Source organism: Hevea brasiliensis, chromosome 9 (assembly GCF_030052815.1).
Source record: "Hevea brasiliensis isolate MT/VB/25A 57/8 chromosome 9, ASM3005281v1, whole genome shotgun sequence".
Taxonomy (NCBI): Eukaryota; Viridiplantae; Streptophyta; class Magnoliopsida; order Malpighiales; family Euphorbiaceae; genus Hevea; species Hevea brasiliensis.
Window position 1 is genome coordinate 17,267,847 of NC_079501.1, and position 27,250 is coordinate 17,295,096.

At 33.5% G+C, this 27,250-nt stretch overlaps 3 protein-coding genes across 5 annotated transcripts; all 3 read right to left on the bottom strand.

The window, feature by feature from the left end:
- Window positions 1-136: 136 nt before the first annotated feature.
- On the bottom strand, window positions 137-8,691 carry LOC110665023 (ATP-dependent DNA helicase DDM1). Of its 2 annotated transcripts, none has more exons than XM_058153209.1 (16): window positions 8,560-8,691; window positions 8,258-8,334; window positions 6,920-7,183; window positions 6,730-6,813; window positions 5,890-6,236; window positions 5,600-5,789; window positions 4,696-4,871; window positions 3,321-3,390; window positions 3,047-3,236; window positions 2,056-2,151; window positions 1,877-1,971; window positions 1,674-1,793; window positions 1,416-1,535; window positions 1,237-1,335; window positions 1,049-1,159; window positions 137-655 (listed from the first exon to the last, which is right to left on the bottom strand). In XM_058153209.1, exons 2-16 carry the CDS (start codon window positions 8,324-8,326, stop codon window positions 422-424), a joined length of 2,265 nt encoding a protein of 754 aa, XP_058009192.1. In that variant the 5' UTR covers window positions 8,327-8,334; window positions 8,560-8,691; the 3' UTR covers window positions 137-421. The 2 variants fall into 2 exon arrangements, with proteins under 2 accessions (XP_058009192.1, XP_021680665.2); XM_021824973.2 differs by having other exon boundaries at window positions 137-658; window positions 8,560-8,690.
- A 5,196-nt stretch (window positions 8,692-13,887) lies between these two features.
- LOC110665024 (sulfite exporter TauE/SafE family protein 3) lies at window positions 13,888-17,718 on the bottom strand. Its single transcript, XM_058153211.1, has 12 exons — window positions 17,335-17,718; window positions 17,084-17,243; window positions 16,711-16,911; window positions 16,524-16,588; window positions 16,394-16,433; window positions 15,838-15,905; window positions 15,668-15,754; window positions 15,435-15,485; window positions 14,777-14,998; window positions 14,587-14,680; window positions 14,373-14,513; window positions 13,888-14,246 (listed from the first exon to the last, which is right to left on the bottom strand). The coding sequence occupies exons 1-12, from the start codon at window positions 17,551-17,553 to the stop codon at window positions 14,167-14,169; spliced, it is 1,428 nt and encodes a 475-aa protein (XP_058009194.1). The 5' UTR covers window positions 17,554-17,718; the 3' UTR covers window positions 13,888-14,166.
- A 2,239-nt stretch (window positions 17,719-19,957) lies between these two features.
- On the bottom strand, window positions 19,958-25,295 carry LOC110665025 (U1 small nuclear ribonucleoprotein 70 kDa). Of its 2 annotated transcripts, none has more exons than XM_058153210.1 (10): window positions 24,974-25,295; window positions 24,665-24,779; window positions 24,495-24,574; window positions 23,895-23,970; window positions 23,737-23,801; window positions 23,576-23,638; window positions 22,202-22,283; window positions 21,967-22,117; window positions 21,422-21,493; window positions 19,958-21,057 (listed from the first exon to the last, which is right to left on the bottom strand). In XM_058153210.1, the coding sequence occupies exons 1-10, from the start codon at window positions 25,070-25,072 to the stop codon at window positions 20,337-20,339; spliced, it is 1,524 nt and encodes a 507-aa protein (XP_058009193.1). In that variant the 5' UTR covers window positions 25,073-25,295; the 3' UTR covers window positions 19,958-20,336. The 2 variants fall into 2 exon arrangements, with proteins under 2 accessions (XP_058009193.1, XP_021680667.2); XM_021824975.2 differs by having other exon boundaries at window positions 21,955-22,117; window positions 24,974-25,294.
- Between the last annotated feature and the right edge of the window lie 1,955 nt (window positions 25,296-27,250).

Below are 27,250 nucleotides of genomic sequence, written 5' to 3' on the forward strand. Positions count from 1 at the left end.
AAAACAAAATTTTCTAACCCAAGATAAACTTGGCAACTCATATTTTACCACCATAAGCAGCCAGCTTATGGAGCTTATATAATTCACCTACAAAAGACTCCTTGTTGCTTTCCATACCACCAACCATTCACATCAGTTTAAACACAACACGATTTCAGCTTAGATAAGCATTCAAATGGTTTCACGTTTCACATATTGTATCTGAAGATGATAATTCATCAGATAATAGACCATTACAAAAATCACTTCTTCTAAAGAATTAGAGCCCTTTCCATAACATTTCCAAAATGGAAGACGTTCCCAGAGCAACATTCTGCTCTCAAAAATTAGAGCCCAAACAAAGCATCCTCCAAGATCAACCCCAAAATGGCATAACATCCCAATCTATAGACAACCTATCCCAATTCACTAAAGCAACCCCTTAGCTGTTAAGGGTGGAAAGCATGCTCCCAGTTGCAGTCGGTATTACCACCTCCCAACCAGGCCCTTTAAGGGGGATTGTGCCAATCACAGCATCATCATTTTGGTCATCTGATAAGCCTCCAATCAGGTCACTGCGATCCATTACCCTTTCCAAATCCTCATCACTAATATCTGTCTGTATCAACTTGTCTTCAGCACTTTCTTCATCTCGAAGCAGTGCCAACAAGTCCTCCTCCTGAAAATTTTGTAAGAAAAATCCAACTTTGAAAGAGAATATAACTAGTGAAGCTCGTCATTGCGGCTAATAAATCAGCAAATCACATCCCAATATGGTCAACCATGGTCAACAATCAATTAAATATCCAGCCTTAAGTATTACAATACTTTCATTTTTCATTACCTACATTGTCATTTCAACAGTCAAGGTTTTATTACCTATATTGTCATTTCATCAATAAACAACCAGTGCAATAAGAAGGCAAGTTCAAAAGTAGAACAATAAATGACAACAAATATGACCAAAGAAAATATAACCCTCCCAATTAGTAGATAAGGCACGCAACCACCTCCACCAAAATGATAAATAACATAATAGAAAAAGAGAGACAAGGAAGATACAACAAACCTCCAAATCATTCATCAAATTAGACTTTGTTCTTTCTTGATGAAACTGCCCCTTACCAATAACCACATGCTCAAGCTTCAACTTACTAAATGCTCTTTTCAATATGCGACCCTGTAAACATACAATTTGTCAATCTCCCAATACCAATTAGTGTTATTTCACATTATGACCACCACTGATATAAATACCTCAATGGATTGAGCTGTTGCAAGTCTGTAAACATGAACAGGCTTGGTCTGGCCAATTCTGTGACATCTATCCATGGCCTGCAAATCCATTTGTGGGTTCTGGAATACAGATGCAAGTAAGCAAGCTAGCTCAACATTCTGACTGATGAAGGAAAAAGAGAATGACATAAAGAAAATACCCAGTCACTGTCATATAGTATGCAAGTATCTGCTGCAGTAAGGTTGATACCCAATCCACCAGCTCTAGTGCTGAGAAGAAATATCCTATAGTTGCTATTCACATCATTGAATTCCTTGATCTGATTCAGGAACAGAAATAGTTAACTATGATTCAACATTACAGCTTTGAAAAATTATCAAGTGTAGCGCACTGCTGAAAATAATAGTTAGATCACAAAACATTCAATTTCATAATTATACAACATTATACAACCAACCTGTCTTTTCCTTTCATCCAACTGCACACTGCCATCAATTCTACATACTTCAAAACCTCTTTCACTAAAATAATAGTCCATTATATCCAAAATCTTAGTCCACTGAGAAAATATCAGGACCTGTTTGGGGGGACAGTTGAAAATAAGTAGGAAACTTATGAGAAACAAGCAAACATTATTATTTTCTAACTTCTACATCTTACTTTGTGCTCAAGTGCAAATAACCTATTCAACAATCTGTCCAGCAACCTGAACTTGCCACACTGATTAATTATCTGTTCCACAGGTGGGTAGAAATCTGTCAAGAATGCAAAAAATCTCAAGTGAAACCGTAAAGCATGAATTCCCAATGAAAGTACAAAATGGATTTAAAAGCAAGTACATGAGCCATCAAAAGCTGACTCCAAGAGGTCAGGGTGGTAGCAGTTCTTCCGAAGCTGAATCATCAAATTGTTGAGCTTTCCTTTCAAACCACGCCCTGAAATTCATAAATTGAAGTCACATGAGAACATAATGAAGCAATATTTAAGGGAGAAAAACAATTCAAGTTTGCAATCAAGTAAAACAATCTACCAATAGCTACTATAAACTCAATAAAGCAAATGAACAGATTGTGATTCAACCATAATCAGATCATATTAAAAACATTGACAAAACAATCAACATTGACAAAACAATCATTTGCAAATCCCAGGAGAACAAATAACCAGTACTAGCCAGAATTTAGTCGCCCAAAAACAACCTAAACTTTAGCAATTCTCATTGTTTTTACTGTGAATGAACACTTGATATGCATGTCTCAGAAAATTATTATCACTTTGTAGAGAGAGGCCCTACACAAAAGGCCTTCACCAGATCTTTCAAACCAGCCAATAATAAGAAAAATATAAATGATTCTCCTTGTTCATTTTGAAAGTAGGCAGTTAAATTCTTGACCTCAGTAAGCTATCCCCCAGGTCCACAAATCTTCCAATACCTCAGGTTCAGAAATCTTCCAATTTAATGATTAACTAATAATCCTTACTAGCTTATGAATTTACAGCTCCTGCCTGAAGTTATCAGTTGGAAGCCATCATACCTTGCTGGTAACAGATTCCACATGCATGTTTTTGAGCATGCATCAGATGTCAGCAATTGGCTCTGCTCTATTCACCAGATCCAATGGCTAACATCACCATATGCATAGAATCAATTTCATAATTTAATAGCCAGAAGTCCCAGTACCCAACAAACAACATCAATCCTAAATTATAATCAACGAGAAAAAATATCAAAAAGGAAAAAAAAAAAGGGACAACGAAACATTCACTCAATATCAGCCTTCAAATGAAAGATATAATGTGGCTCTCCCACAATTGAAAGTAATCAAATACCTGTATCCAACTTCTCTCTTAAATAGCCCTCCAAAGTCTTATTAACTAAATGATCCTGAAAGTTCTTTTGATGTTCAGTCAAGGTAGCATATAGAATTATCTCTTTTTTCCGAGGAAGCATCCACTCAACATCAGTCTTCATTCTCCGGAGGAGAAATGGACGCAATATGGCATGAAGTTTAGCTACCACCTGAACGTTACAAGCCAAGTGCTCACCATATCATGAAAAATGGTTTTATAAAATCTAAACTGCATTGTTAGCAAGGACACTTACTTGTGCCCTTCTCTTCTCTTCCAGCACCTCCTTCATTGCTTCACCGTTAGCCTTTCCTGACAGATCAAACCTGAACAGAAAGCCATGTTGCTAATTACAGAATTGATCAGGCCAAAGCAGCAGCATCAGTGCTATCAGGTACAATTATTGCCTCTTTCCTCATGAATGAAACTGTTAAGGTTCATGCCAATTTCAGCATATTCTTAAACCTGTCCAGGAATTTTACATTGCCACCCTTACCTTTAGGAGAGAGATCCACTCTCTAATGTATATGGAATAAGCAAGTAACAGTGGGGCCCACAGATGAAGGAATAATACATACCCAAGAATGTAACATTTCCACACAATGCAAACACAAGGATGTTACATTGCCAGATATTGTCAAGGATGGTTGATGGCAACATACTCACCCCATAGGAGATAGGGGTCAGGGAGATTTTTCTTTTTCTTTTTTTTTTTTTATTTTTTATCATTATATAATATAAATTCATTATTTCATTTATTAAAAAATAATTATAAATTAGAAATATAAGTTTTAAACATATTTTAATAATATAAAAATATTTATTATTAAAATTAAAATATTTATATACATAAATATATAAATATAAATCATTTTTTAATAAAAAAAATATAATATATTATTGTGCAGGGGAGTTCGGGAACAATTGCCATCCTTAGACAGTTCCAACAAACAAATGGCATCAAATACAAAAGACCAACTAAAATGTAAATGCACAAAATAAGAGAATGATATGGCAGAGAAGAAAGTTGCACTGAGACATCAATCACAAACAGAAGTCTAAATAACATTGTACAGCACCAAATATAACTGCAGTGTCCTCTAAAGAACAAAAGGGAACATATCAGCAAATCCAACAATATAGATTAATAATCTGATTGTCCTGTTAGTTGTTTTCACAATTACTGAAAAAAAAAAACTAAAACAGGAAATGATGAAATCTGTCCCCAAAAAACAAATTTAAATGGAGAGACTGTATCTAGCTAATGGATGTACACTAGGCTTAGAATTTCACCAACTGTTTTTGAAAAATATTTTGGTGACAAAGGAAATAGTCTACAAGATTATATCTATTGAGAAGTTTACAGAATTGGTCTGCGACAAACGAATCCAAAACCCCCAGTTCATGCCATCCGCAACAAACTAAGGGCACCTCCATGGTGTCCAGAGACAGACAAAGCAAGAAAATTTCCATATAGAAAATTTAGGTACACAAAATAATATATATGGAGCATGTCAGACCATGGTTCTACTGCAGAATTGCAGGAAAAGGCAAGTTACTTCGCAAGAACAAATGAATTTTCAAACCAAGATTGTGTAGGGAAAAAAAAACAATAGACTGAACTAGCTTACCATGACTCAAATTCAGCATGGGATTGGAAAATATCAGGCAAAATGAAATTTAACAATGACCAGAGCTCTGCTAAATTGTTCTGCAGAGGTGTCCCAGTCAGCAGGAGCTTATTTTCCATAGGTAAGTATTTCAATTCCTTCAGCAATTTGCATTTTGAATTTTTCAACCGATGTCCCTTCAGGAAGAAATTTAGTCAGAATAACAAAAAAAAGTAAAAAAAAAAAAGCTTTGGAGGAATCAGGATTGTTAAAAAGCACAAAGTATCATTAGGCACAAAGGTCTTTTAGAGATTAAGAGCAAAGAGCAAGTGTGGTCTTCACAAAGTAGAGGGCAAATCTTCAAGATGCAATAGAAAATTATCAACATTCAACACAAACAATTGAACAGGTATTTGAAAAAATAAATATAATAGCAAGGAATTAGCATTTAGTTCAAATGATTAGAGCCTACTAGATTAAAAAGGGTTTAGTGCCATCCCCACATCTATCTAAACTTCATGAAATTCAGATTCAAAGCATAAACTGAAACTACTTTTAGTCCACAAATAAGAAAGGACTAAAATATACCAAAAGATTTTTGAACACACACACACAATCAGCAAATCTCATGTATATCATGGTGGACCAAACACGTTAATTGTCTCAGTAATCCATGATAAATCAAACTTAATGTTAATCAATGACCCAAAATAATTTCCTTATATTTTAGTTCAACACAAAACAATCAAAATTACTTTTAGTGTTTGCTACTTTAACCAATTTTTTTTTACCACACCAGGGCAAATGCACCTCATCATTAAGGGAAACAAAAACTTCCCTTGGTGCTTTGCATGTTGCAATTTAAGCAGACAAAATGTTAAGAAAACTGGGAGGATTAAATCTACAAACTCATTAGAACACTGACCTCATCAACCACAACATATTTCCAATTGTAATGCCTCAGATGCTTTTTTGCATCAAACATTGCAACCTCATAAGAAGTAACTACAACAGGAAACTTGGGGCCAATAGATCTGGGCATGTATTTTCTCCTTATCTCATCCCTTTGTTTCTTGCTGCCATGATAGATAATAGCATTTATAGAGGGAGCAAACCTAAATTGAACAAATTCATAGAAAATAAATTAAAATTTCATATTAAAAGTTCAAATCTCACTTTATGTCATTTCACATGAAAAGCTAGTTAAAAATTTACCTTGAAATCTCATTCACCCAATTTGAGAGAGTAGAAAGAGGAGCAATCACAATATATGGGCCATCTAAGCCATTCCCTTTTAGATGCGCAAGGAAACCAATTGTTTGAATAGTTTTTCCAAGTCCCATTTGATCAGCAAGGATCCCGTTGAGCCCATTTTGCCACAAGGAAATCAACCACTTCACACCTTTGATTTGATAGGACTTTAACTTTCCACCAGTCAACAAAGGTACTAGCTCTCTCTGCTCTTTCTCAAGTCTTTCTTCCTCAGTTAGATCTCCATCTTCAATATTTTCAGCTTCTTTAGATCTTGTCAGCATCGCAGCAACAGCTCTCTTGGCTTTCCTCTAAAAGCATGTCACAGCATTTGTCATGATATTTCAAGAACTAAGGGTCATGAAATGCACCCAAATACCTACTCATTGTGAAGTACATTAAAAAAAAAAACAAAACAAAAGCATGCACAGAAGATTAAGAAGGCAGGCTTATATAAAATTCAGATTGACAATTAGTTAATTGTAATGCAGCTATTGTTGACACCATGAGAAGAGGGGGGCAAGCAAAGTTATTGTCTGCTATTTTCATCTTCATTTGGCTACACAGAGATGAAACACCCTTAATCCGATTAATATCTAAATTTATTACAGCCTTTCAAGTTTCGAGTTGAACTGTTTTGATTCCATAGCCTTTTAAAGCACCAACATAGTTATGCTTGGAATGCCTAAGGACAAGGCGTCTAATCATGTTTATCACTTAACAACAGTTAAAATATATGTGTGTGTGTGTGTGTATCATATGAAATAATTCATTAACAAGGTTAAGAAGCATAGGGAGAATTACAGAATTGTATTGTGCAGCAGATTTTCTTTTTGCGCCACGACCTCTCTTTTTCTCAGCAGTTTCACTCTCCTGCTCCACTCCATTCTAGCAAATGCAAAAACATAGATCAATTTTAAACAGGAATAAGAAAAATTAGTTCCCAATCAAAAAAAAAAAAAAGATTCATCTGAGAGGGAGTCTGAAAGGATACACGAGTGATTTCATCCATCTTTTCCAGCAAAAACTCTGAGTAGAGTTGCGTTTGTGTTAGAAGCTCATCTAATTTGGTAAACTGGGTGCCATTTAAGTGAGGTGCCTCCCCTGGCTCTTCCTCTTCTTCTTGTCTCGTTCGTGCTTCCAAGAGCTTTTCTTCCTCCTCTGCCATGGCTCTAGATACAGGAGAAGAATCACCATTTTTTGCATCTGGAAGGACATCTTTTTCCAACTTGTCTCCAGTTTTGTCCTTGCATTTCTCCTTCAAATTAAAAAACATACATCAATAAATGAAACAGATGAACAAACTTGTCGCAAAACAGCATATATATGTAAAAATTTTAACATCAAGCATATTAATAAAATTTTAGGCTCAGGCACAAACTTAACAGGATAAACTTCACAAGTTTAACCTTTATGACAGATCAAAAGAAGATTCAAGTACTGAAATAACATATGCACGCTCAGACACAATAGACTAATGTGACAAACCCAATCATTAAATCTCAATAACTTTAAAAATGTTGTCCCTTTTTGTATCAAATGTTCAGAAAACAAGCATTAAAGCTTATCAAAATAAAGGCACAGAAAATTATAAAGAAGTGCAAAACAAGACGACAGAAAATTATAAAGAAGTGCAAAACAAAAAGAAGTACCATAACAGAAAGAAAATAGTGCACTAGTATCACAGAATATCTTTTTCAAACAACAAAGGCTCCATTTGGTTTGTTCTCTTTTTTTTTTCTTTTTTTTTTTATTTTGCTATTCTAAAATAGTAAAATCAAAAAAACAAAAAGTAATTTTTGGTTAGAATTCTCAGGCATCAAAAAGATATATTTAAAAATTAAAAAAAAAAAACTTAATTCATATGAAAAGTACAAGTGTTTCTTTACTTTTCTCACATGAAACAGGATTGATATATTTAAAAAGCATACTTTCATTTGATGACATTTGCATCTATAAAAACTACTTTTAGAAAGCAAGAAGTTGAAACAAATGGCACAAACAATACTACTAAGCTCACAAATACTAGGAGACCTAATACATGCGCATCAAATCTCACCCAAAACACTTCAAAACAACAATGGCCCTCTAAAGTAAAAAAATAAATAAATAAATAATACTGAAATGCTTATAAAGCCTAGAAAATGAAGCCGTTTTCCAGCACATTTCCTTCCCTGCTTCCTCGCAAAAACCAATAAAAGGATAAAACAATCCACTTTCCCATTCCTCATCGCCGCCCTCCCCCCCCCCCCCCCAAACCCCAAACGGAACCCTAAACGATTTAGTTTAGAAAAAGAAAAAAAAAGTAGGGAGAGAGATGCCGATAACACACCTCGTCTTCAAGAACCGAAGTCGGGGAATCAGCAGAGGCATCGTTCTTCACCTCGATCTCGGCCATCATTTGAAGCCCTACAAAAATCAAAATGAAAAACTAAAACTCTAAAAACCACACAAATAAACACACACACACAAAACATAACCATTTCCAGAAAACAGAAGAACCCTAGGGTTAGAAACAATCCCATCAGGCCATTACTAACATAAATTGGAGAAACTTGGGATTTTGACCAAAAAAAAGAGCAAAATTAAGAAAATCAGAAAGGAAAAAAAAGGAAAGAATAGGCAGAAGATTACAGTGAGCTTAGCTTTTCTCAGTAAGAGAGAGAGACAAAGAGAAGTGTGAAGCAGGTGAAGGCAGCAAGAAGAAGAGGGAAGAGTGAGTGTAATAAATAAATGGCATTTAATTTAATATATTGGTGATGGATTCCTGTAGGCGCTATGGGCGGGAAACGGGAGTTCAAATGTTTGCCCAGGAATGTGTTTTAAATTACTAAATTACCTCCCCAGTCTCCACTGCTCTACTCGTGCTCGCCGCTGCCCTCTTTGATGCCTATTTTGGGCATGTCACTTTTTTCATTTTGCCCTTTTACATGGCCTAGTAACAATTTGGTCCACCGATAAGATTAATTAAAATTAAGGTCTCAAAATTAAAAAAAAAAATATGAAAATGGTCCACAATTAAGGCCTCAAAATTTAGTTGAGCTTTTGTTAATTGATATCAAAATGGTACATAAATTGTTTCTATAAGATTAAGAATTTAAATTCTTTTCAAATTTTCATAATTGGCCCAATCAAAATTCATTATCAAAATTTTTTATTATAATTTATTGATAAAATTATTAAAATTGGAAGTTTTATTTTAATCAATTAAATAAAATTGAAATAAATATATTAAAATAATAATAATAAATAAAACTATTTAGTCAATTAAATAAAATTGAAATAAATATATTAAAATAATAATAAATAAAACTATCTAATTAAATTGTAAATTCATGATAATAGTTTTTTATCATTAGGATTTTAAAAATTACCTTACTTTAGGTCTTGATATCTTTAATTTTAAAATAAGAAAAATATAATATAATATTCTCATAAAAAAATATATAAATATAAATAATTAAAATACTTTAAGATGAACTGAGTATAATAGCTTTCAAGTTTCGAACAGTAACTAGTTAATTTTTATTTTGGATAACTAAAAAATATTATGTAATACTGCTCTTTCGAAAATTTATTATCTTTATAATTCACAAGAGATATAAAACTACTAACTATTAATAAAGTAATAAATTGTACTACCAGCTCCATTAATAGAAGAGCATTATCTATATCTAAATTTCAAAATAAAAGAAATCAATAACCACACTATATCTTGAATTGTTAAATAACCAATTTAAATATTAAAAAAAATAAATTAAATCTCACTAAGGGATAAAAATAAAATTTCACTAAGGGTTTATTTAGATGAGAAACACAATATATAGTCAATTGGGGAGCTCACTCACCCTCCACATACTCATCAAGATAATAATAAATGGGAGCTCATCTCCCTCATCCAATCCATCAAATATGCATAGCATATTAAGTTTACAGGTCCCAAAATAATAATTTAGTTTACAGACCCAAATCAAATAACATTTCTAACACATGCGGAAACTCTAGGAGTAAATAAAATTACACAAATATTGATAAACAACCTGCGAGGAAAGGAAGCGGGTTAACCTCAAAATATCCTCTGTGGCTGAAAAATATTGAGCGAGGTGAGTGTTCGACTCAGAGAGTAAAATATCAATTTTAACCATAATCTCTATAACTATCTAGTACTAATGCAACCTGTGGAGTGAAATGCAACAGCAACAACATTTTCACATCATAACATCAAAAAGGTAATTTGGAGCACTCACACACCCTGTAGTATCAATCATAACATATAGGAGCCGATCATACACTCTCTTAAATCCAACCCGGTGCCAATTACTCAAGCTCGGACTTTCACTTAATAACCAAATCGAGGGTCCCAGCGAATTACTCAAGCCGTGACTACCCCTTGAAGGATCGGGTCCCAGTGAATTACTCAAGCCGTGACTACCCCGTCCTATCCATAGTCCACACCATATCACACCCACGCCAACGCACGCACACTGCTCCAAATTACCACAACAACATCCATGGCACATCAACAGTTATGAATGCAACATAAATCGTGCCTAGAGTTTAACTACATAAATATATGCATATAAGTGATGCATGGGCATGCTTGAACATATAATAATATCGAAATTACAATTAAAATTAATATTCTACTCACGAGACTTGTGGTGGTCATTTGGGCGGAGGAAGAAGGTATCGGCTCACGACAATTATATTACAATTATTTAATACAATCGACTCAATACAAACAAAGAAAAAGACCAATACGTCCTTAGTCGTGCGAAAATCAGTCTCCCTATACCTAGGACCTACCCAACTGCAAAGGGTTCAAAACACACTTCTATACTCACAATCCATATATCCACAGTTCAATCATATCACACAGCCCCTCCTGAGCCCATCAAATCAGTCATCCATCACAATACGCAAAATTTCAATTTAGTCCTTATTATTGATCATTTTTGCAAAACTGCCCAAATAAGCTCTAAAAATTATAAAACTTTGCCGCGGTCCTTAGAAATATGACTAAGCTATTGCAAAAAGAATCGTAATTTTCCAAGCTACCACAAATATTTTATGGATTTTTAATCCTATTTAAGTACTAGAAAATTACGAAAAAGTAAGGTTCGGGTTTACCTTTGCCGATTCCGACTTCGGGAACGCGCTCGGGACATCTGACAATTGGGGGCTAGCCAAAACCTCGGTTCAATTCGGAGACTTTGCCCGAAATTTGCGAACGGCCAATCGCCGAATTTCGCGAATCGAGGATACTTACACGAAGCCTATAACACGGGGGTTAGTACATAAATTTTTCAGAATTTTCTAAGCTCATTTAATGCTCGGAAAAACACTGCGAAGTTCCGTGGGACCCACCGAAAAACGATGTCGGAAAAATTCGAAATTTATGTCGTTGCGAAGCTCTCGACGAATGGAGCGTGCTGGTGGCCTCGGTTTTCTCGTGGGATTCACGGTTTTCGAGAAATCTAGCCCAAAAGTCGAAATGGGCTAAAATCTTCCCAAGCAAAAATCGGACAAACCGCTCGATGGATTTCGGCGTTCTTGGTGTCTATGGAAAGCTCTCGCCGAGTAGATGATTTTAGACACAAGACCCGGTCCAATTGGTGGCCGGATCGGCCGGATTTGGCGGGAAGTCAAACGAGGGCTCGCGTTTTCAGCCGTTTGGGGCGGCCATTGGGAGGGTGGCGGCGCAGCTTGGTGGGGAGGAGAGAGAAACGAGAGAGAAACGGGAGAGGGACGACGCGCGAGGGGAAGAAAAAGGGAAGAAGGAAAAGGCCGGTCCGATTCGACCGGTTCGATCCGGTCCGGTTCGATTCTGCCGGTTCGATTCAGAATACAAAATTTTGAATTTTTACTCTGCCTCGGGATCGAAAATGAGGTCCAAAAATTCTGAAAAAATTCCATAAAACTCAAAAAAATACATAGACTCCAAATATATTTTTAGTTTTGCCACGTGGTCTTTAAATTAATTTTTAAAAATCATCAAAGTTTATATTTTCGAAAAATCGAACCCGATTTTTAAAATCTGAAAAATCTCAAAAAAAATTCCTAAAATTTAAATAAAATTAAAATACCAAAAATGCTCATAAAATTTAAAATTTTGGGATGTTACATGTACTATCAGCTCCATTAATAGAAGAGCATTATCTATATCTAAATTTCAAAATAAAAGAAATCAATAACCACACTATATCTTGAATTGTTAAATAACCAATTTAAATATTAAAAAAAATAAATTAAATCTCACTAAGGGATAAAAATAAAATTTCACTAAGGGTTTATTTAGATGAGGGTGAGAGAGGGTAAGTAATTATTTTACTTTGGAAATAGGTGAGTTAATGAAGGATAATGGTAAGTAAAAGTAAGTCTTATTCTTTTTTAACCCTCAAATTTTAATTTTTTTACACCTCAAATTGAAGTGCGAAAATAAAAATATTGAGAATCATGAATATTTTTATTTATACACTTTTTAAATTTTCTCGTATTTTACTTATTCCTAGATATAAAGAGTATATATTACATTTCGTTACCTTTCTATTAATTCACCGATTTTCAAATAAAATATTTTTTTATTATAATTCTCTTTATCTTTTTCTTTCTTTATCATTTTTTGTCATTTCATTATTTACAATTCTTTCATCTCATCAAAATAAAACGTTAATAACGATGAGAAATAAGATTTTAATACTGATGAGAGAATCTCGATCTATTTTTAAAAATATATAAATATTAAGAGAGAAACTTAGATTTGTTACAAACAAATATATATCTAAAAGATTATTAGAAAAAAAATAAAAAAAAAAAACAATAAAAAAATCAATTTATGGACAACCATTGGTGGGCCGAAAAAGAAAAAAAAAGAGAGAGAAAAGAGGAGGAGAAGTGCAGAGTTAGCTTGAATGTTTTTACCATTAACCATACAGCATCTTTCCGTATCTTTCATATATATCAAAATCAAATTACATTAATTAAATAACTATATAAATAAAATAATTAGTAAATTTCAATATATGATAATTATAAAGAAATGAAAATTTATTCATTTTATTAACTTTTGACTTGAATAATTAATTGTATAAATAATTTATTCTATTACTGTGTTAACTTAAGTTATTAATTTTTTATTTTATAATCTTTTATATTTTAATAAGTATAAAATTTTCTCTGCTAAAAAAATTTAATATATAAAATTTTATATGTAATTAATATAAATAAAATTGTCGTTATGAAAATTTTATACTAAGTATTTTTCATTATAAAATATTATTATTTAAAATCTGAAATTTCAATTAACAATTTTAAAAAATTATTTATTCAATTTTAATTAAAATTTAATAATTATTTATAAAATGTATTAAATTACTGATTATAATAATGAATTATTACTATTTTAAATTTTATAGTGCATAATTAATTTATGAGATTAATAAAGTAATTATAACTGTTATAACTTTTAACCCTTAGTAATATTATTTAGATATTTAAAGAAAATAAATTAATTTTTTATATTATTAATATTCATATCAAGATTAAATAATTTTTTTAACTATTTACTAAACACACCGTTTAGAAAACAAACATTAAGGATACGAAAGTGGCGAGTGTTGGTATAAATAGAAACAAGAGTTTTTGTCTTATTTTCCAATGGAATGGAAAGAGTGATATAAAAATTATGGGAAGTTTGACAAGCTTCAGTGGGCAACAGCCAAGCCAACAGTCCAACTGCTGCGCACTTTCGCCTTTATTTGCAGTTTGAAAAAGAATAATGGACCTTGTTATCTCACTGTTCCAATCATTGTTTTAAAATACTATTTTTGGAAATCATTTTAAAATTAGCACAATTGGTATACTCTTGCTGATGATTGTATGCAAGTATCAACCATGTACGACTTGTTTATTATAAAAAAAAAGTAGATCAATTTGGGTTAAATTGATCTACTTTGCTAATAATTCATGGAATGCAGCTTTGTTGCAAAAATTGTTATAGAAGAAATTAACATTACTAATGCGATGCAAGAGAAAACATGAAGAAGCTCAGCTGGGGTAGTTTTAGATGATACTTGTACACACAATAAAGAAATGTTCAATGACTTATATATGTATCTTTACTTGAAAATTAATAAATGGAGAAATTGAAGACTATGTAGCAGTTTGTAGTAGGGTGGATTAATTTAGCTGTCATCGGCTGAGAAAAATCCCACTCTGCTATTCTGATACAATTGAACCTGGTCACTGGTAACACAGATTTTGAAATCCCATGTACTCTTCATTCTCCAGCTTCTCAACCATGTCTGCTATTCCCACTCCACCTGCAGTATCATCCAGGAGCAAAGATTAGCATGCACATTATCTTCTATTCAAAACACAAACGAGTTTAGATTTTTTTTTTTTTTCCTTTTTTTCTCTATTCTTGAGACTCTGGAGATACTTTATACCTAAGCTGATTGCGCTCACAAAAATTGTCAAAGCCAGTATGAAGATGATTATTGATGCTCTTCCAAGAAGAGCAATGATCTTTCTGACTACGTGCTGGCCAGCCAAGGCAGCAATTGTTGCAATCAAAACAAAATAAGCAGCTGCAGCAAAAGTTGCAGAAGGTGAGCTTGAATTTGCTTCAGAAGAAGTAATCCTCCTGTTACTTTCACTTACCATACGGGACTGGAAAACGATTGATAAGGTAGTACTGAACAACTGACATTGAAGATGAGAATACCATTGAAAAGGTTGACGTTGCGCTTGCCACCTGAAAAGGAGTTTCATTAAAAAAAAAAGGCCTGGTAATATTTCTGTACGATATGTATTTTTTGGATGTTTGAAAGGTTTAGTGATATGGATGTACCTGAGGAGGAATTCCTAATTCAAGGAAAAGAGGTCCCAAGATGAAGCCACCTCCTAGCCCAAGAAGTCCACCCACCATGCCAGCCACTATCCCACATGAACAGTAAAGCAAAATCTGAAGAAACTTCCAGTTTGTGACTTCCTTTCCTTTGGAAGCTATCACCCTGGTCCCTTTGCGCAAGCATATGGCTTCAAAAAGTGTAACTGAGGCAGCAATTGGTACCTGCACAGCATCGAGCTATCATGTTGAATTCTTTGCATTCCTGAGACAATTTTACTGTTAGTTTTTGTCCCCTTCTGCTAGAAGCCTAGCAATTACGGTAGAATTTTCTGTGCCAGTTTATGATCCTAAGAACTAAAAGTGATAAGAGAAGTCTGCTGCTATCAAACTTGAGCAAAAATATTCTTTAGCTATGTCTAGTTTTGGGTTTATAAGCCACTACTGTTATGTTCTTATTTCTTGGTGTCATGGGATTATTTTTAACCAAGCACTCCTGTGAGGCACTAGCAATTCTCCTACTTCACTTGACAAGAAATGCTTGTAGCAATTTTCTAGCACAAGTTAAAATTTATAGCAGGTTTTGCTCCTGTACTTGTTGTTCATGCCAAAGGTATTTTTGAGAAAAGAAAAATCCATTGTTTCAGGTTTCAGAATTTACCTGCAATGCGTTCAGAACCCAGTACGTGATGGAGCACGTTTTAACGTATGACTGCGAAGAGATATACAAATAAACAATATGATCAGTAAACTTGAGGGCAAATCAATGGCTTCAGATTTTGAAGACTTTAGTTCAAACAATGCTAACATTGAAGGGCAGAATTGCCGATACACACTAAGAAAAGACTGACATAGAGTTGCGTTCTTGTGACAACATGGAATGTAATGGCTCACCTTAACGATTTGAACTGCCAGAAAGCCCACCCATACATACACTAGCAGGGCTAACTCTTTCCAGTAAATATTTTGCAATAGGGAGACCTGGATAAAGAACAAGAAACAAACGTGATTATAATTTGTTGAAACAACTTGCAGTTTTGGACAAGCAGTTTTCTTGGGCTCACCTCCTCGTCATCATTTGTCAGTGCAGCTGGTCCGCTTGGCAGGGGCTTGTAATCTTGTCCCTCACCATCTGCAAATGGTCGTGAGTTAACAAAAACCTCTTTTAAGTATACACTTGTAGAAATACATTTCTCCCAGCGGTTGAGCTCTTCATTTTACGGTTGACATTCCTGTTGTTCTCAGGAATTGATATTTGAATAGATAATTAAGGCTACCACAGCAAATGCTTTATAGTTTGGTTAAGATTGATTCAAATATATTTATGTGAACATTTTAATTAGAAGAATTGTTTGGCTATTAACAGATCAATCAATCATGAATTCACAACTCTTCCCAAATATAAATGCTCAATTCTGATTTAAATAATAGTTATTGACAGGATTTTGAATTTAATTCTTGAAATTGATTTATGGTTGGTGACGGTGTGGCAGGCCAAGGTACTGCCCGAAAGCTTGTAGACTATATTTTTGAATCTTGCCTGTCAATTTCTCAATGTAAAATTTAAAAAGAAAGTATTTTTGTAGGAAATTATGCATGGAAGTGATCATCAACACTCACCACCTGGTTTGGACTCTGATTCCAATTGCTTGGCTGCTTCCTGAATGTCAACCAGAATCTTGAACCAGTAAGCAGGAAAATATGGAATACATCACTAACAGTTCAGAAATCACTGAGTAGAAAACTTTACCTTCTTCATCTTTGTTTCTTTCTTCCATGTGTCTATGCCTTTGAATAAAGCTTTAGTTGACGTACCTGCCATGAGTTTACAGGAATTGGTCATCATATATTCTTCAGTGTGTTCTAATTCCTAACTCTCTTTTGTTTAATATGAAAATAGATTGTTCAGGAAATGTCTCAATAAATGTTGCTTTTACCTATGAAGAGAATAATAAGCAGAACTGTGACCATCCAATCAGCAAACATGACATTGAATGCTACTCCAATGCTGATTCCTAGCATAAGCATGGGTTGAAAAAGCAATGCCAGGTCATAGTCTATGAGGGGCATGTCCAGTGTTGGATGCCTAAGCCTCAGGTTATAATATACTGTTGATCCTGCAGCACCCATGATCATACCTGCAATAAGGAAATCACAAGTAAGAAACTTAACATGGTAATATCAAATTTAGCGACATAAATGGTCAAGTTCACTAGGCTCTGTACATGAATTAGAATATGCGCCATGAGAACCAAGACTTGGGTTCCAATTTTCCCATCCATGTAAATTAAACAAGTGAACGTTACTTACATTTAGAGATGGCTGTAGAAGACTTGGGATCAAAGCCAATGATCAAAGTGAGCATTGGCACAAAAATTCCACCACCTCCAACTCCACCAACGCTACCCAATGCTGCACCAAAGAATCCAACTATTGATCCTACAACGATCTTCCAACCAAACTCCATCTCCTGTTCAGGCGACCAACCAAACTTAAAAATTAATTAGATGACAAGAACTTGTTTCAAATAATCAATACTATAGCATATAACAACTCCTTACCGGCCAAACAGGCTCATAAGAAGTCTTGTCACTCTGCCAAAGGAAATTAGACATTTTCACTAGAAAACCAGGCTTGTTCGTTTCTTTCTCAACCAAAACTAGTGGTTTTTGCTCTTTCAGTCCTCTTTCTGCACTAGTGAAATTGCCCATCATAACTAAAACAAGGAATAACACTAATGCTGCTATTACTGAAGCTCTCTGCAGCTTATTGAGCTCCATTTTTTGGGCTGTGAGAATGAGAATGTTGAAAGAAGTGGGAGATGGAGTGGTTTTATGAATTGCAATGATGGGTTTCACTGTAATTGTTTTCTCTTGGATTAGGTTCCCCACTTCTCTTTTATGTTCTCTCTCTCTCTCTCTCTCTCTCTCTCTCTCTCTCTCCCTCTCAACGGTAAAAGCTTGCTGCAGGCAGAGAGAAGCATGAAACAAATAAGGAGCGTACTCAGGAGTACCTGCCCAACGTCTACACATACATAACTCTCTTTGTTTTCTCTCTGCCCAACGTCTACGTATGCATAACTCTCTTTGTTTTCTCTCTCTTTCTCTGGTCCACTGATATATTTATTTATTTATTATTTAAATGGGTGAGTTATTCAAGTGGCCATACAAAATAAAAAAATCAATGATGGGTTACTGTTGTTGGCTTCATCTGGCAAGTTTAGAACCTAATTAACCCCCTCTACCTGCTGCAAGGATTCAACAGGTTTAGACTTGGATCCTACAACCCAAATGATACATACAGCCAAAACTATTTTAATATATTTCATTTGAGCTTACTCTGAAATAAAGATTAGGAGGAATTATTTTAATTGGCTGATTGCTAAAATTTGTAAATTGTAAAAAATATATATAAAAAAAAAAAAAAAACTCTTTTCATCTCATCTTGCAATTTCGTGGAAACTGAGTTAAGCAACTATTCCTGATGTATTGATTGCATTATTCACTAACAAGACTAAGTTTGAAATGTTAATTTGATTTTGGCAAGCTTCTATACTATGATTACCAGAACAATGTGCAATAATTTCTTGCAAGTTGAAGTAAACAACTTCTTCATTTTTAGCACCCACACCAACTAACTGCTTCTATTTCGCCAGTTCTCTATTGATGTTATGATGGAAGCTTCATAGTTTCTTCCATCATTATCCCAATTAATTTGAAATTCTCTATTTATGGAATTGATTAAAGTAGAACCATCTAAGATTTGCAAAACTGAAAATAATTTTTCAAGCATAATATATGTTAATAAGCATAATAGATGTGATGCTTATTAATCCAATCTCATCCCAAGTTGCAACGACAATATTCTGTGTCAGTTGAATTCAGATTTTGTTGGAATGAAAGACACTATCGTCAAGTAACCTTGTAATGTCAAAGCCAGAAGCTGTAGGAAATTTCCAAGAAGCAGCGCAAAGTTTTGAACAGTGTCTGAAATTTCAGTACCTATAGTCGCCAAAAGGATCAAAAAGGAGTTAGTATTCGATGCTACTAGTCGTTTTATGGCATATAGCTAAGAAACTTCATAGCTCTTGAATGTTTATTGGCTTCTTCTTCACTTGCATGCAGAAACCGAATCACACAGCGTCCTCCCTGTGTTGATGATTTTGATATTTTCCGACTTGTGTTGTAGCCTTATAGGTTTTGATTGGTGGTTTACATTGGCTTTCCGTTCTCCACTCCTGGATTTGAATGTGCATCAAATTGTTTTTAAAACTTTCTTTAAGAAAAATAAAAATTTAAATATAATAATTATATAATATTAAAAAATTATTTAAAATTAAATTTAATAAAATTTAATTATTAAAACACTAAAATAATAAAATAATTTTTTAAAATAATGTTTTTTCCCTTAAAAAGTAATTTTGGCTTTAAAACCTCAATGCTAATCACCCACTCAGGGACAATAAAATTTGATAAGTAAAATTTAAAAATTTAAGCTTGAAAACTCAAATTTTATAATTTGGGATAATTGCATGGACTAATATAACATTCCATTTAGATAATATTTTGAAGACCCGAATATCGTATTATAATTAAAAATCTGGATACTCCATCCCCTTTTCAATACTTTTCCGCGTAAAACGAGTAAGACCAATATTGTGTCACAAACCCTTGACTCGTGTAGAGGATAGGGCATGGCACACGACAAGGCGCTACAGGGGGCGGCAAGCTTTCTTTTAACCATTCTAAGAATTTGACAAATTGGACAATCAACAGATTGTGGCTTCTAAATGGTTGCTCTGGAATTTTTATTGATATTTTTTAAATCTGCCTTTTTATGGATTTCTTTTGGGAGAATATGTCCAATCTTTTTTCCGTCGCATACCGTGTAGGGTCATGCATTCAAATTCCAACATCCAACAATTTCCAAAACGTTCTCATGCACCCCCGCACGAGTACTTGTTAAATGCCCAGATGAACTTTTCAAGGATGAAAAGAACCCAGTCCGATAAATTCTTGATGAAGATAAAACCACCTACACACGCCACCATGTGAAAAACCAGTACCAAAAATTTTGGTTGAAAATCAACCACAAGCTACTACTTCCAAACTACGATGAGAATCAACCACAATTATTAAGATGTAATACAATATACAATTGTACGGTTTACCTCAGTGCCCAAGCTAAAAAATAGTCATGCGGATGCCAATTAAATAAATTAAATTCCAATAAAGCATAACATTGTATTGCAATCTGAGAAAAGAAGCTAAGCAAGGCAAATATCCCGAGTCATTTCAAATTTAGGAACAAAATCCAACAAAACGACCAAATATACTTGAATCCTATTCACTTACACATAAAATGGGAAGTTCAACAGCCATATTTTGAAGTAGAGACAACAAACCAGTCTAGCTTTTGATCAAACACGCACCTAAACTCATTTATATAATTCAAACCAAATTAGGCAGGAAAGACAGAGCAATATAGAGCAAAAAGGGCTTCTGTTAAATTCAGTGACCTTACCGATAAAGCATAACGGCAGGATTACAGCAAACTTGCACTTTCAGTTATCATTGTCCTGGGAAAGTGATCTCTTTGAGCGCCGATATTCACGATCTCTCTCATGTGACTCGGATGCTCCACGATCATAGTGATAATCATCGTCATCCATTTGATCATAACGATCATGATCATGGTCAGGATATTGATCATAACGGTCATGGTCACCTCGAACATCCATATGATCATATTGTCCCCTACTTCGGGGACGTTCATAATGATCATAACGCTGATCATGCTCTGCATCTGGCTGCCTGTGCCCCTGCTCAGGTTGTTCATACCAACCATGGTCATCCTCTAGCTCAGTATGATCATAGTCCCTTTCAGCGCGGCGATCCCTCTCGTGTTTTGAGTCAACATGATCATAATCAGATTCTCTATCATGTGAACGCCCACGACCATGGTCACCAACTTCATAATCACTCTCCCTCTCCCTCTCCCTCTCCCGAGGGCGATCACGATCAAGCTCCCGACCACGCTCTCTGTCACGATCACGCTCATAGTCCCGACCACGGTCCCGGCCTCTATCACGATCACGTGCACGGTCACGATCCCTGTCCCGTCCACGTTCTCTCTCCCTATCTCGGTCCTTCTCCCTGTCACGATCTCTGTGGTGCCTATCTTCTCTATGGTCACGTTCCCTTGGCCTGTCATGGGAGCGCTCACGAGACCTCTCCCGTTCCCTCTCTCTTTCCCTTCCTCTTTCATGAGATTTTTCCCTTTCACTGAGATACAAATGTATAGCAACATATCAATACATGCAGAGTAATAAATATCAATCAACTATACAAAACACACACTCATGAAACCATCAAACTACAAAGACTTTGCAACACCTTTATGTCTACACTTGAACAAATTGTAATTTTCATGTAGGAACGTATTAATGTAAACAAGTGATTGTGAAGCTCGTCCAACCACTGGAACAAGAAAAAAAAAAAATGGCTGAATGGCATAGAGCTAAAGCCGTAAACATCTGTCTAAGCTTTTCGCCCTTCAAATAAACAAGTGATAAGTAGAAGCAAACAGAAGAATACCAGGGAGATGTGGTAGGGGGTTGTGGCGGACAGAAGGAAAATGAAAACTAACCGTTCACTGTGACGATCTTCTCGCACCCTTGGCTCCTCAGATCGAGATGATCCTCCCGATTGTTGTAGCTCTCTGATGAAAGTTAAGAACATTAATACAAGTTCCAAGTCAGACAAGCACTGTCATTTCACATGAATGTATCATCAACCATAACATTAATAAAATTCAATAACTCATGCTCAGTATCTTGACATTAATAAAATTCAATTACGCATGCTCAGCACATAGCCACTTTTGAACTCATTAAAAAACGTTAACAAGCATTAAGCCAAGAATAAATAATGTAGATTATCCTAATGTACACAAAACCAAAATCAACTATACTCCAACTCAAATAAGAACATATATCCATCTTTATATGCATGTCTTAGACAAGACACTCCTTGCATTCAAACATTTTTTTTTAAAAAATGATAGGTAGCGCTTCCAGGATAAAAGATACCAGCATGAAAAAATGAGTGCCCAAAATACAGTGGAGTATCAGCATCCAAATGCAAAAGTCCGAGGAAAGAGCTGTAAATCAGAGAAATTACCTCCCAGAATACCTTTGATTAACTTCTTCACCCCCTACTCGTGTAGTTCCAAGTCCACCACCTAGTCTGCGAGGCCGCCAATTTGGGACAGTTCTACCCCGCTCAACATCCACAAGTACCCTTCTGCCATCAAGCTTCCTCCCATCAGCTTGCTTATATGCAGCTGGACATGCATACAACTACTGGTTAGGGACAAAAGGAAAAGTATATCAGCAAACATTAACAGTCCCAATATATAAAATCAAACCTTTCATGTCTCGAGTATGCATATATTCAATGAAAGCATAGCCTCTAGGTTTATTCGTCATTTTATCAGTTATCAGTCGGACCTGCAATGCTCAAAGCAGAACAATTGAAGTGCATTTATGGGTCAGCTATTTTTTGAATGATACCAATACCATAGTATTTACTGTTCATTTTTATACAACTAAGTGCCAACTCTTTAAGTGTAAGATAATAAAGCCTAAATGGCACGGCAGACAGGCAATAAGCCTCATTAGCCGTGCTCACCTTTTAATCATAGAGCTTCCATTCGCGAGATGCATCACCACCAGTGCTAGAGTTGCAGAAAAGCAAATTTACCAATTCTTGGACTAACATCCCCTTACCAGGGAACAAATGTTTTAAAGAAAAAAAATATAGTAATCAATAAAAAAGCAAATACCAGAACATCTTCTCAACTGCTGATATGTTTTTGATAGCCTTTGAAGCCAAAAATAAAATTTTCAGTAGCAGGGAATTACCAAAAAAGAAAAAACTCAAATAAAGAGAAAGAGATGCTAATACTCCCAAAATGTTTTACCCAGTGCAGGGGAAAGGACAGATTCCAGTCTCCTTTTGTTGCTTGAAAATAAAGGCTAAAAGGCACAGTATATCACTTGCTCTGCTCAGCTTAATTTTCAGCTTTCCCAGCAGGATGAAGGACATTGTTGGAATTCGATAGTAAGGAAAAGGGGAAGTAAATTTTCTATTTATGGAACAGAACAAAGTGAAGAACCCCCTTACCAGATTCTCTTAACATGAAGAATCTTAATACTAAAATCAATACCTAGAAACGGAACATCCCCCCATCCTGACGATGATTTCTAAACCAAACTACAAGTAAAGCAGAGTTATCAAAGGATCAGTAGAACAAACCCGTGCCTTTACCAGTAAATAGGCAGTGGTACCCGTGCTCTTAATTGCAAACTCCACCAGTGATACAACACAACAGGTAGATGCTCAGCATTCTCCCTTTCATATAGATACTGAATGGTAGATGCACTATGCATGACTAATTACACTTACCACCAATACAGAACTGTTGCAACTGTGATACTCGACTGAATTCAAGTTTGACTAAAAGGGATTTTAGAAATAATCTTACCAAGCACCAAAGCTTTAATGCTGAATTATCATAGGTTCAACTAAGGAATATTAGAAAATACAGAGATGATTGAAGAAACTTTAGAGCCCTTAAAATCTTTTATTTAGTTCAAAAAAATGATAATAGAAGGCATGAACTTAAGATTTTCAAAAAATAGAATTTTGAAAGGAGGAAAAAGTTAATTGGGAAACATTTAAATAATGCCACTGCATAACCTCTTACCAAATCCGCTTGGGTATACTCAAAAATACCTACCCGTTTTATTGGTCCATAAGACTCAAACTCCCTTTTAATTCTACTCTCGGTTGTCTCATAATTCTGCAAGAAGATAATATGAACAAATCAATCATCCCAGCAGGGTTTTTTGTACACCTGAATCCTGAAAATTGATCAAGAAAAAGAACAATAACGCTTACAAGCCTAGCAACGAACAAAGTCTTGTATGGATCTCCTATAATATTTGAGTCATTATTTGGATCATCTGTAAAAGTAACAAAAATAAAACAATATTACACACTAGCATAAATCAAATAACTAATTGTCTAATAAATAGTAGCCAGAAAGGCAATCTTACATTTCTGAAGCTCCTCGGCAGCCTTCTCAGCACCTTTCTCTAATCGTAACTTGTGAATTCTAGCCCTTCTTTGTGCCTGGAACCATTAAAAACACAAGGGGAAAAAAAATTTATGCCAGGTCATCTTATATGTGCGTGTGCGCGCGTGTGAGAGAGAGAGAGAGAGAGGCGCCAAATTCCAACAAGTCAAATATAGCAGAAAGTAGATATTAAAATCCATCCCACTAACTTGATTCTATGATCTGCAATTTTGCATAGTAGAAATATTTTACGAGTGAAACTCAACTTGTCAAATCTGAGTTCGTGTAACTGATAATAATTTAGAAATGCCTATCAGGAAGGCTTTTGAGTGGCATGTGACACCAAATAGATCTGATTATTGATTATTTCTCTGTTCCCACCGCCATGCCAAACCAATCAAGTTTACACTCAACATACATATTTTGCTTCAGCAAACAAAATTAGAAGGAAATATCATGCAGATAATCAAGTGAAAATTCACAAAACACAAGCTAAGGACGTCAACTCGAACAGAAACTATGAAATCTATATTGGAAGAAGCTTTAAAGAGGTGATGTCCTCTGGCAAAGGAAAACTTACAGGAGTTTCACCTTTCTGGACGGGCCGAGAATACTCAGGATCCCCAGGCTCAGCAAATTGACTGACAAACTGGGCCATGCCTAAGATGGACAACAAAAGTGAATTAGAATCGGAGAACATCACAAAAAAGAAACCTCCAGGAATATGCATAAAACAAAATACAGTTATACCAGTATATGATGGGCATTTTCTCTTCTCTGGAGGGGGTTTAAAATCCAGTGGAGGTCGAGGCTCAAATAGTTTCAACAAATTAGCTGTTAAACCAGTCGGGTGGCTTTGCCCAATCTGCAAAATCAAGAAATTTGAATTTGAATTCAAAATTCCACAAATCACACGATTTTCCCAATCATCAATCAAAAAACAAAGCCATCCGCACAAAAGTTGAGAACCATAAACAAATCGAGATGTAGACACTACAAATGCAAAGTGAAAACCTAGGGTTCCACTATTCTAGGGAAAAAAAAAATTATGGCACAAACCAGTTTGAGCTGGAGAACATTAGCGCGGTTCTGGCCCTTGGTGGTGCCGCGAACGGCAGCGTTTTGGTTGCGCATGAAGGCATCGTTGTAGTCACCCATGATGATGACAACTGAAGCGAGCTAGGGTTTGGGTTGTTCTGTGAGAATGGAGTAGTTGGAGAGATCAGCTTAAGAAGATAAGATGCGTCGATTTGGGTATTATACTTGGATCGGAGTTTTGCGATTCAATGGAAAATCAGCCACGAAGCGGCGGCATAATCAGGTCGAAGGGATTTGTACTTACAAAGTAGGAACTTGCAAAACGGTTCTATAATTTTTATAGGATTTTTTTAATTATATATTTATACAGAGAAAAAATATATTTATAATAATTAATAAATTAATTTTATATACAGAGATATTTCCGTTGAATTGTGATTGAAAAAATTTTTTTTTAAATATATTAATTAGGAAATATTAAAAGGTGGTTTAAAATTAAATTAAATTAATTTTAATTATAAAAATAATAAAATAATTTTTAAATAATTTTTTTATATTATTTTATTAATAATATCTAAAATAATATTTTTATTTAAAATAAATTCTAAACTCTTAAATTTAATATCAAATAGAGCTAATTATACCTCTTAAAATTTTATAAATTCACATAATAAAAAATAAATAATAATTAAAATTAATATATTTTAATTGTAAAATAATTAAATATTTTTCAAATTATTTCTATTAATATTTAAAATAGTAACTTTAAATAGTAAAATTTAATTTTAATGTTAAACAATCTTTTATGAAATTAAAAATTATAAAAATAATATAAAGATAAAGGTTGATTATATTTTAATTTGCAATTTGGCCCAAATTTGGCTTTTGGTCACAATATGCTCATAATTGAACTCAATTTCGATAGATCAAAAGGAAAGATACACATGTATACTGAGTAATTGCTGTGCTTCTGTATGTGGCAAAAATAGTTTTAATTTATATATTTTTTAATTTAATATATATAAATAAAATAATGTTTATATTTTATTTTTATTGTTTTTAATTTTTTAATAAAAATTTCATAATAAAAACAATAAAATATAGTGATTTGATAAAAATAATTGATTAATATATTTAATAATTTTAAATTAATTAATTATTAAATGTCAACAAATTTAATATCATTTAAATATATTAAAGAAATATAACATAATCATTATTTAATAATAATTACTTATCATAGCAATAAAAGAATATTTATTAAATACTCATATATAGTAAGCTCTTTATATGGCATCACTATAAAAAAAAAAAAAAAAACTACATATGTATAAATAAATATATTAATCTCCTTAACCATCAAAACTTAAAAAAGAAAAAATCAAACAAACACAGATAGGTTAAGTTTATTAGAACAAAAAATGAGTGCATATAAAATAATTTTTTAACATCACCATAAATTAATAATTAAAATTGTGTTAATAAAATAATTTTTCTATTATATTTTTAAATTGTATTTTTATTCTTTTATATAAATAAATATATTTATTATATAACAAAACGACATTAAGTGTATGTTTAGTATTAAGGATGGCAACAACATTGGATATTTATGAATATTTTAATATAATAAATTTTGATAGTATATAATTGAATTTGAAATAGATTTAAGTTTGATAGATAATGTGGATGGTTAAAATTTTACACATTTTTATAAAAAATAATTAATTAAATATAAAATTTATATTTTTTATAATAATATTTATAAATATATATAATTTAAACATTTTATAGAATTATATATTTTTAAAATATAAATTATTAATTAAAATATTTTTTAATTATTAATTAAAATATACAAAACTAAACAAGTTTGACTATGTTTCGAATAATCATATTTAAAATTTTAGACAAGTTTATATAGTCGATGGTAAATTTTAATAGAGTTTGATACATGTTTAGGGATTGACAATATTAATTGTGTTCAGACAATTTTTGCAATATTCTATTTATTGCTATCCTTGTTTGGCATTGAATAGAGATGACAACAAATTAGATATTTGTAGTTATCTGATCTGATCGAACCTTAATATGATAGGTTTAAATAATACATAATGAATTTGGATTTAAAAATTAATATCCAATATGAGTTTATATTGGGTTCGGATTTTATATATTGAGTATTTATTATTTAAACTTATTTTTATAAATAATTAAGTAAATGTAAATATATTTTGTATAATAATATTTATAAATTTGTATATATATTATATTTTAAATAAATAAAATTTAAATATT

What these genes read in the sequence shown, in the direction of transcription:
- LOC110665025 (XM_021824975.2), bottom strand. Translation starts at nt 25,072, where the DNA reads ATGGGTGACTACAACGATGCCTTCATGCGCAACCAAAACGCTGCCGTT. An exon ending in CTTATGGACCAATAAAACGG is followed by an intron (nt 22,284 to 23,575) that starts GTAGGTATTTTT and finishes TGAGCATTGCAG; the next exon opens with GTCCGACTGATAACTGATAA. An exon ending in GCATACTCGAGACATGAAAG is followed by an intron (nt 22,118 to 22,201) that starts GTTTGATTTTAT and finishes ATGCATGTCCAG; the next exon opens with CTGCATATAAGCAAGCTGAT.
- LOC110665023 (XM_021824973.2), bottom strand. Translation starts at nt 8,326, where the DNA reads ATGATGGCCGAGATCGAGGTGAAGAACGATGCCTCTGCTGATTCCCCG. An exon ending in AGATGGATGAAATCACTCGT is followed by an intron (nt 6,814 to 6,919) that starts GTATCCTTTCAG and finishes TGCATTTGCTAG; the next exon opens with AATGGAGTGGAGCAGGAGAG. An exon ending in AATATGTTGTGGTTGATGAG is followed by an intron (nt 4,872 to 5,599) that starts GTCAGTGTTCTA and finishes TTCTTCCTGAAG; the next exon opens with GGACATCGGTTGAAAAATTC.
- LOC110665024 (XM_058153211.1), bottom strand. Translation starts at nt 17,553, where the DNA reads ATGGAGCTCAATAAGCTGCAGAGAGCTTCAGTAATAGCAGCATTAGTG. An exon ending in CTTATGAGCCTGTTTGGCCG is followed by an intron (nt 17,244 to 17,334) that starts GTAAGGAGTTGT and finishes TCGCCTGAACAG; the next exon opens with GAGATGGAGTTTGGTTGGAA. An exon ending in AATTAGGAATTCCTCCTCAG is followed by an intron (nt 14,681 to 14,776) that starts GTACATCCATAT and finishes ACTCCTTTTCAG; the next exon opens with GTGGCAAGCGCAACGTCAAC.